The sequence below is a fragment of the Lygodium microphyllum genome, chromosome 12 (genome assembly GCF_053477565.2).
Source record: "Lygodium microphyllum isolate KBCC chromosome 12, Lygodium_microphyllum_v1.1.10, whole genome shotgun sequence".
Lineage (NCBI taxonomy): Eukaryota > Viridiplantae > Streptophyta > Polypodiopsida > Schizaeales > Lygodiaceae > Lygodium > Lygodium microphyllum.
The window spans coordinates 100,517,858-100,528,315 of record NC_141146.1 but is presented as its reverse complement, the minus strand read 5'-3'; the positions used below and the strand labels follow the sequence as shown (position 1 = coordinate 100,528,315).

Below are 10,458 nucleotides of genomic sequence, written 5' to 3'. Positions count from 1 at the left end.
AGCCACTTTCCAAAGTAGTGCACCTTAAAAAAGTATCGCAGACACACATAATTAAAGACTATTTCCAAGAAACACCTATTTAAAACAAAATGTGAAAAAACGTATTATGCATGGAAATAATCTAAATTGAATTTAAATTCTAGTATGATCAAAATATAAATATAAGTTATTTTTAACGCAAGTACAATATAAGTGATATTTTAAATAACAAAATTCATATACAACTCAAGTATTTAGACTATTTCTTATTTATAATCACAAATGTTTAAATTGTTTTCTATGCAAAATCTATTCAAGTATTTTTATATCCAACTAAAGATTAAGCTATTTTAATCTTGATTTTCCTAAGTGTGTGTGTGCATGTGCGTGCGCATGCGTGCATGCATGAGTGCCAATATATTTTAAGTCACCCTCCAAGGTAATATACCTTCAAAAGTATCATAAATACATAAATTATTTGTGATTTAATTTTTTTACTTATCTTTCAAAATATATATTAAGCATGAAAATGTGTGTGTGTGTGTGTGTGTGTGTGTGTGTGTGTGTGTGTGTGTGTGTGTGTGTGTGTGTGTGTGTGTGTGTGTGTGTGTGTGTGTGTGTGCAAATATATTTTAAGTCACCCTTCAAGGTAATGTACCTTAAAAAGTATCATACATACATAAATCCTTTTTTAATTTGATATTATTTTAAAATAAATTTAAAAATTTAAGCATAAAACTATTTTAAATTTGTTTTAAATGCTAGTATAATAAATATATAATTTGAATATAAATTATATTTGAATGTAAGTATAATTTAAATTATAATAATTTAAATAACAAAATTTATCTATAAAAGTATTTGAATAATTTTCAATCAAAAAATACATTTTATCCTAAATTATTTCAAGATTTTCAATATCCAATCAAAATATTAAACTATCATTGAAAATTATTTTCAATAGCAAGTAAAAAATTTACTTCAACTTAAAATTATTCAAGCATTTCTATATTAAACTAACTTTAGCTTAAATATTCACATCTTAAACTGTTCTAATCATAATCATACATTTAACACTAATTTCTAACTTGAGCATATTCAAAACTTAACCATAACATCATTTTAAAACATAGGTTTTCTAAAACACATATAAAAGTTTTTTGCAAGTCAATACAACCTACGAACCTTGCTAATCAATGGAGTCCAAGCTCAAACACATGGATTGCATTTGGATCATATGCTTCCACAATGTCCCATAATGTCCACAAAATCGTTATATCACTATAATCTAATCAACACAAAATAATCACAAATACTTTTAAATATTAAATAATGGATAAATGAGTTATCACAATACAATCTTTGATTACCACAATGCAAGCCTTGCTATGTAGCCATAACTTCCCTCAATAGCAACTACCATAGAAGAAACGCATCTCAACATACCATAAATCAAATGAAATCACACTACAATTACAAAAGACAAAGCAAAGAAAGAGACTATGTGTGTCTCTGTGTGTGTGTGCGTGCATGCGTGTGTGCCACTCCATGCAACCCAGCTCCATGGGCAATCGACTTGCGACGATGACTCTCGAGTATCCTAGCTCCATAACTCTCTCTCTCTCTCTCTCTCTCTCTCTCTCTCTCTCTCTCTCTCTCTCTCTCTCTCTCTCTCTCAATAGGGAGCCCAACTCTAAGGCCAACTAGTCGATGATGCATCTTTCAAGCAGACACAGATGTTGCAAGAGAGAGAGAGAGAGAGAGAGAGAGAAAACCAACGACACTCAATCTTTAGCAACATTAGTACTTTAATGAAGACTCATCAATTCCGAAAGAGTGTTATGTTAAAAAGACGAAAAAAAAACCTAGTGATTTTTTTTTAACACTAAAGATTGCTATGTTGGTGATGTTTGGATTGGCCAAAAGAATAGGTTCTTATTAATCAATTGTTATTATACAAGAATTCTTGTATCACTCATGCAAATCTTCCATCTACCGAAAACCAAAGGATTCATTACTTTTCTTTTTTTTTTGAACTTGTACAAACACAATCCTATTTGCACCTATCAGTTACGAACTTACTATTATTATGAAAAACAACCCTAGGCTTAGTCAAAGCAAAAAAAAATTCACAAAATCATGTAGCTAATAATACATATGAATTAGTAATCCTTGCTTGGAAAAAAATCAATAGAATACATGCTGTGGCCTTCTGATCCATGCAAGCCAACTATCTCAGATGATAGTCCCTCTCCAATATCCTAAAGCACTTAGTATATATATATATATATATATATATATATATATATATATATATATATATATATATATATATATATATATAGAGAGAGAGAGAGAGAGAGAGAAGTGGCATGTCAATAACGGGTGTCGAACGAGAAGTAGTCTACAATGGCAGGGCTAGCTAATAGCCAGAAGAGACGAGCATGCAAGGTTACAACTCCCTCGCCTCTAGAGCAACAACAACATAGGCATGTATTTCTCCTAGCCTTGCAGCTTCGTTCCACCTTATTTTCCAACATGGCCTCCCTTCCTCCTCAAGACGTTGACACAAAGAGAGACAGTCTAGACAGAATCAACATGTCATCCCTTGATTGGCTAGCTACAATGGGTGTCAAAAAGGGGCAACTTCAATGGCGAGGCTAGCTAAAAGCCAAAAGCCAAAGGCACACGTAGTTCCAACTCCCTCGCCTCTTACGATTGTGCAACAACAGAGCAACAGCAACACATGCTCATAGCTCCTTCCCCAACATGGCCTCCCTTCATCCTCAAGACATAGAGAGAGAGAGAGAGAGAGAGAGAGAGAGAGAGAGAGAGAGAGAGAGAGAGAGAGAGAGAGAGAGAGAGACCAATGTCATAAGCATGCAAAGGGTGGGATGGAGGATGACAAACATGGAACGATGATGAACGAGGTGGAGTCCCCTAGCAAGGTGTACAAGAGGGTGCTCCCCAACGGCAACTACAAGCTACAATGGAGTGTAGAGAGAGATCCACCGTTGTAGGTCCTAATGATGCCCTCCCTCTCCTCTCTTCTCACCCTTGCAATCACCTCCTCAAGAGCTAACACACACACACACACACACACAAACACACAAAGGTCAATCATACCCATGCACCACCTATGAGAGAGAGAGAGAGAGAGAGTAGCTAAGTGAGCTTGAGGAATGACAATCCCCGAGAACTAGGAAATGACAACCCTCATGTACGTTCGAGATAGAATGGGGGCAGAGAATCATCTATGAATTAATGATAGCAACTCATGATGCGATTGATGATAGCAACTCATGATGCGATTGATGATGGCAACTGATATATTCAAAGCTCAAAATTCAAAGTTTTTGTCATCCTCGTGTCAGGTTTGGCGGCCAAGGGACGTTTGGAGGTCCACGAAGCAAGAGCTCAAATAATGTGTTATAGGATTATAACACATGTAACATCGCATGCAAACAACTACATTAACTATTATTTTTGTGCAAAATAAATTGTTAAATATTATGGCTATCCAATTTCACCTTTTTAAAACTTTTAACCCAACCTTTTGAAATTTGGAATGCTCCTAAAGCACCCACTTTTCAATGTTAAAAACTATGTACCTTTTTAGCACCAAAAGCAAGCCACCTGTACATAACTTCACCCTACTTTCTTTAATAATGGCAACTCCATACAAAGTTCCTTGGTGTGATTGACATTTGTGTCAATGTGAGCAAGATGGCAAATATTGTTTCCTGTGGCATGCTTGAACAAGGGTCACTACTTGACCATATGCCTAATCTTTCTAACCATTATTATGGTGCTCATCTATTGGGCATTTGGAACATATAAAAACTTACAAAAGTAAGCTAAGAACCCATGCATTGTGTAGCATGATCCCCTTTTATCTTATTAAGTAGAGCATCCTGAGCATCCATTTCTCACCCAAGATTTCAAGTAGCTATACCATGCACATTAACACCCTTAGCTACTATGGTTTCTAATTCACTTTCACTTTCTTCTGAACATATGAGCCATGTGTCATTGGGTGCCCTTTTGGGTTGACTCAGAAGAATAGATTCATTCTCTCTATAAACTTGGCAAGTCCCTAGGCAATTTTGAGTGGCACCCTTTGCCTAATGCCTTTGTCTCTTTAGGGTAGGACCTTTTGGGTCAAGATTTTGAGTGATAATTCACCATCATATGATTAAAGAGCCATGGCTGTCCTAAAATCACATCAATGTTAAGGAGAGAAGCCAAGTTTAGAGTATCTCAAACCTTAATCTTCTTTGAATAATTGTTGCAAAGTGGATCACATGGCAAACCTAGCATACCAAAATTGAGATATGCATAACCTCATAAAGCATAAAATACATTCCATAAGTAGACAAATTCAAATAGAATAGAGAACACACGATGAAGCCCAATCTCCCCTATAACAAGTCATGTTTTTCTATTCCCCATTATGAGAATATTAATGTGTATACATCCATTCCTCATTGCTACATAGAAAGTGAATACATAAACTAATCAAAAAGTGTGGTTCAATGTATGACTAGATCTCCTAAAGATTGTTAGGATAGCCACGCCACCTTTTTTTTGCCACCCCTTCATGCTTCGACGCCTCATTCATATCAAAGTATACCCTAGAGTGTGCCAAACCTCCCAAAATAACTTTTAATGCTCCAAATTATGATTTCAAATGAGTGACATGGAACAAAATTATATATTTTTCTATTTTATATTTTTCTGCATACAATCCTATGCTTTTGTGCCCAAAATAGTAATATCCAACCTTTTTGGGCATTTGCTTTTCTTAGCCTAAATGCCTTGCTATCTCAAATTGTTGCCAAGAGTTGTCCAATTTTTGCTAAGGTGCTTAAACCATACTTTTAACCTACACAAAAATAATTGACTTCCCGTGAGGCCATAATATGGACGCTATGATGACAATGATTAATCAACATATACAAATTATTAGTGCACTAGTGAGTAATGGTTAATGTACCAATAGCACCTAGAATAATAATTCATGTACCAAAGATGCTCCACCGACAACTATACAAATCAAATCAAGTCTAAAACCACTTGCATCCTCCTTGTGAGAACACATATAATTTTTCCATTTGAGGCCCTCAATGCACTAGTGCTCTACCCCCTAAATAACATCAATTATAACATAACGATCGAGACCTAAGACATCTAATTGATCAAGTGGGCATTCCTTAGGAAATATGCAATCCAAGGTTGTTTGGGGGCATTCTCTCCTCTCAAATGCAAGCTAAGACATCTATACAATTGCTTGGATACCCCTCACAAAATAGAATGACCATAAAAGCATACACAAAGAGTCTTAACTCCAACTAACCACCCTAGATATGCACTCCTGAGTTGATATGGACATAAATTTACAAATCACAAGTTCCAACAAGTGTCAAGCACAAAGATCACCCTTTGACCTTGTATGAGAGAGAGAGAGAGAGAGAGAGAGAGGGGAGAGGGAGAGATTATCCTGATGGGTGGGTTAACATCATGTTCATATTTGGAAGGTTTTACAAAGTCTACATGCCTTAAAAATTTTGCACATCTAATCATTCATATATGCCTTGTAATAAAATTTATCTACCTACTAGGACGATCTTTGATCCCATCAACATCAACATTGCCAATAATAAGACCAGATCATATCGTAAATTTGTTCGTTGTAAAGTCTAAGAACAATTAATCACATCATAATTTGAGAACAAGTTCAAAAAAAAAACTCACATTCATCTGTAATTTATCTTTGAATATTTATAGACAAATTGAAAAGGGACAAATAAAGAAAATCTTATCCTAGCTGTGCAAGCCTAGTGGATCCATTGCTTCAAGTATGCGCACAAATCAGGGAGTATCTTGAAATAAAATCCACCTGGCTTCACCAATCCATGCCATAGCAGTACAATAGATATTTGAAACAGCTTCAGAAACAAGCTCATGTTCATATAGAATCTATGTTTCGTCGTGACAAACTGTTGAAAAATAACTATTCTAGCCATGCAAGTATAATAAATCGATTAAAACCACGAATCACACTTAAGGGATCTTTGCTAAGTCTTACCTCTTTCACATGTTGTCAAGGGTTAAGATCTCTTCTACACACACGCCCCTTAAGGTCTGAAGGTCAAAGAGATCACAGACGCATCTTTATACTATTACATCTTGATATCCTGATAAAATTTGGCAAGGTCTAGATTAGATGACAAAAATCTAATAAATCAACACCAACTCATGAATTTTCAACATACAAGCCCTCTTATTTACTGTGGCAACATGTACAAAGCTATGCATTGGCAGGCCTTACGCATACACTGTTATGCCATTCAAAATTGAACTCATAAGGGTTTGAAACTGACCAACTCATGGCCAGAAACTAAGCAACTCTTTTAACCTAGAATAGCTTTCAGCAAAAGTGAGTTGAAACAGCATATCCTTCTACACACCACAGCCCTGCTTCACATTTTATTTGCAGCCCTGAAGTAATAAGAATCATCATTCTTTAAATGTGAATCTGGAGTATATTAGGTCTCTGTTCTTCTCTTAGTCAGTGCTTCAATTATTCTTAATAGGCCTTCAATGAATCACAAGTCCCCAGTCAAAAGCCATGTGTTTAGTCTGTTATTAAAGCAAGAACTAAGTTTTGAAAGGGCCTGGAACAGCATATTTGGATCCTCGTAACATAATGGAGGTTTTACTGTACTATATTACAGATAGGTAGAATAAGGGTACACAGATATTAGTTGCAAGATCACTGAGGCTTGTATATTAAAAACCATCAATAAAATATCTAGACTCCTGTTAAAAACCATCAATAAAATATCTAGACTCATGCCTTGCAGTCTCTTATCCTGTCAGAACCCATGTATGCCAAGGACAGCTTTAAGTGCTAGGTAATTTAAACCGACAAGAAATATCAAATACCAGCAAGGAAAAAGTTCCAATATCTTGAGCTCTACGCATGTTTCAGCACTGTGGCATTCCTAAATACAAAGAGTTTTATATATACGCTGTTAAATGTATAGTACTGAACAGTTCAGGGAATGTTAACTTTTACCAATTCAATTTGCTATAGCACAGCAAAACCATCACCTAACAAACAAGTGGTAATACTATCAAAAAGGTGACTCTTAACACTACCTATACTATAGTTTACCAAAATAGATAGCACTTAAGAAAAGACATCTTTTATCACCCTGCAGCTTCCAGTGTAATGACTGCAAAGTTGATCGACAGCTCCAGAAAGAAAAGCAGGCACTTATGTGCCAACCAAATTACAGTGAGCTATATATCAGAGCAGCGTATTTCAATAGATATGATGATGCTGCAAGCACATCTAGATGGATCAGTCCTAAAGTTCAGGAAAACACCCACCCTTATATCAAGACAAGACCAGACCATCAGTTGCATGTCCAAAAACAAAGAGTATCACAATCGTAAACCACCATTTTATAAGACTTGAAGCTTAGTAAAGCCATGGCAAGTTTAATTACAAAACGCCACCAAGCATTCTGTGATATCTGACATGGAGTCCCATAATCTTGACCTCATCAACCCATTGCATATTTCTGGGTCCAGTTCCGAGCAGTTGCTTCATACTTCCCTCTGTCTGTCTTGTACATGTGAGCAATCTCGGGGACAAGAGGATCATCGGGATTGGGATCAGTCAGTAAAGAGCAGATGGAGAGTAGGACCTGTTAGTGTAAACAGGTCATATTAAAAATGCCTCCTGGAACCCAGTTAACACGGACCACTAGAAACTAACAATCTGTCTGCCTAAACCTTTTCCGTACCTTGGAGATTGTCAATGCTGGGCTCCACTGTTCCTTCAGGATATCCAAGCAGATACTTCCATTGCTATTAATGTTTGGATGAAAAACTTTTGTTCTAAAAGCAACCTGAAAAGAGGCAAAGTGTGACTACATCATTGAAATTATAGACATAGTGGAGTAAATTTCTAGAAAATCGAGTAATCAGGCAGCATTTTGGAAGAAGCCTTTCTATATACATTGTCAACATCCTAAAAGAACTAAGCTACAAGCTAAATATCTAAATGCAACTTAAGGGAGGACAAGTAACTACCACACTAATTAAAATCTTCATGTGAATTGTTATGCAGAGTGTAGGTCTTACCTTAGGAGGCTTGAAAGGGTAGTCTGGAGGGAAGTGAATTGTCACCAGAAACACACCTCCAGCATAAGGACTGTCAACAGGACCCATTATAGTGGCTTGCCAATGAAACATGTCTTCTGCAACTGGCCCTGTTCAGACAATAGCACAGCAAAACCCTGGTATAAGTTGTGATGCAATATGTTAACCTCTTATCAAAAAGCCAGAAAGAAAACTCAGATTTTTGACCAAGCACACCTCTATCAAGGGGTCAACAACATTCTTGAAAAAAAAATACCCACAGCTATGATCCCATTACCTTCGCCTGTTGAAATTTTAGTAGTATGAACAAATAATCAAAATGATATGACAAACCCTCCTTTTCCATCGCAAAGTACAACAAAATCACAAAACTTGTATATACCTGCAGTATAGGCTTCAGGTAAACAACCAGTAAAAACTACATTTGGCGTTCTCTCAACCTCCCAGTCTCTCAACCTCCCAGCTAGTTAATTAAGTTCAAGGCTTTACAGCAGGCAGAATCAAATACGATCTTCATTACAGCCATAGCAAACATCATAGGCCAGCGATTACAAAGTTGAATGCCTGGCAAGAACCATAGATGCCCATCGTTATAAGAAAGACCTCACGCTTGTGAATTTAAACTTTTTGACAGCAGATGCTGCTCCAAATGCCCATACTCATTGTTTATCACATCAACCAATATGTGAGCCGCTAGTGAATGCTAAAAAAAGAATACTGCACACAGAACAGTAAAGAAACCAGGCAGGATCTCTTGAAGATAGAAGCTCCGAGAACAAACAAGCAGGCCTGCTCTCCAACAGGCACGATGTACTTACCCTGATCAAGATTCCGGCCTTTTCGAGCAGGTAGCCCTAGCTAAAGTTGCCGGTGGCAACGGGCGTACGAGAAGCCTATAAAACCCTAGCTGAGCCGAAGCAGAAGAAACCCTAGCATATAAGGCCGATGCAGAAACTAATCCGAAAATGAAAGGCTCTAATCCGAGACAAGAGCGTCCTAATCGCGTGTATTTTCAGCCAGATCTCTAAGACGAGCAAGGGCGCATACCTGCGCTGCATGAGGTGGGAGGATCCTTCTGAAGATCCTTGAGCTCCTTGAGGATGCGCTTGGACGCCATGGCGCGCGGTGGCAGGAGAGGAGAGACGAGCAGCAGCAGCAGCAGCGGTGGAAGCCTTCAACGGGACAGCTTTCTCGTTCTCTGTGTGTGAGGTCTGCGAGCGCCCTCCTGGTTCGCACCCGGAAAACGCAGACGCGGGGGGTGTGTGAGAGTGTTCCTGTTAATGCTGAACTGAACCACAAATAGGGCCACGGTTGCGCCTACACTCTCTCTCTCTCTCTCTCTCTCTCTCTCTCTCTCTCTCTTAGAAAGCCCAAACAACAAGGCCTATTGATTTCCATTGGAGGTCCCATTTATTGGACAATATCGGAACCACTTGCACTTGTATGCCTTCCTCAAACTATTCATCGTTAACCAAGCTTATGGGCGCGCATTGGGATAGCTCCGCTTGCATGCTTGTGTCACTTTACTTGTTAACCATAGTTATGGGTACACGTTGCAATAGACATCTGTGACTATCTCGAGGTTGAGAGGAAGGAGACATTGTCGAGACACTACATGTCTAAAATGTGAAAACAAACAAGTTCTTCAATGTTACAAGATTTCAATGTGTGCCTATGGGATGAGTTATTCAATGGTTTATGTGACCTGTCAAGAGTAGGTCAATGAATAACATAGTGTAAAGTACCAATTATTCAATGAGTTATGTGACCTCTCAAGAGTATGTCAATGATTTATGTGACATGTCAAGAGTATGTCAATGAATAACATAGTGTAAAGTACCAGTTTATATATCGAATATGTAGATAACCAAAATCAAATTGTCTGAGACCATTACCAATGTGACAAAACTTATTTTGAGTAGTACAAGTCTTCCGAGACGAAAAATATCAAACAATGATGTGTTTACCAAAAAAAAGTCATTTTCGACTATTTTGAAGGGATTTTTGCAAGTCTGCTTGCGTTCTAGGTAGATAAACAAGTGATCTATTATTGTTATCAATAGGGTTGAAGTAAAAGACAAGTGATTCTACCTCTTTACGAGTGCCTTTAACTTAGAAACGCTTACCTATAATGTTATTTTTGGGACAATTTTGAAAATTTATTTACCTACTATTGTAAGGTGATGACAAAAAGTTTTCGTTTGTACTTATTATTGTATTTTCTTTGGAGTTGTAAGAGTAGTGTTGAGCTATTATCTCAAACAGACTTTGCATAAGCTATCTTCTTAGGCATAGTGTATTCAT

General features: G+C 37.2%; 1 protein-coding gene across 1 annotated transcript; it reads right to left on the bottom strand.

Moving 5' to 3' along the window:
- Positions 1-7,168: 7,168 nt before the first annotated feature.
- LOC148028100 (ubiquitin-conjugating enzyme E2 8-like) lies at positions 7,169-9,518 on the bottom strand. Its single transcript, XM_087689782.1, has 4 exons — positions 9,202-9,518; positions 8,137-8,264; positions 7,797-7,901; positions 7,169-7,697 (listed from the first exon to the last, which is right to left on the bottom strand). The coding sequence occupies exons 1-4, from the start codon at positions 9,269-9,271 to the stop codon at positions 7,554-7,556; spliced, it is 447 nt and encodes a 148-aa protein (XP_087545908.1). The 5' UTR covers positions 9,272-9,518; the 3' UTR covers positions 7,169-7,553.
- Between the last annotated feature and the right edge of the window lie 940 nt (positions 9,519-10,458).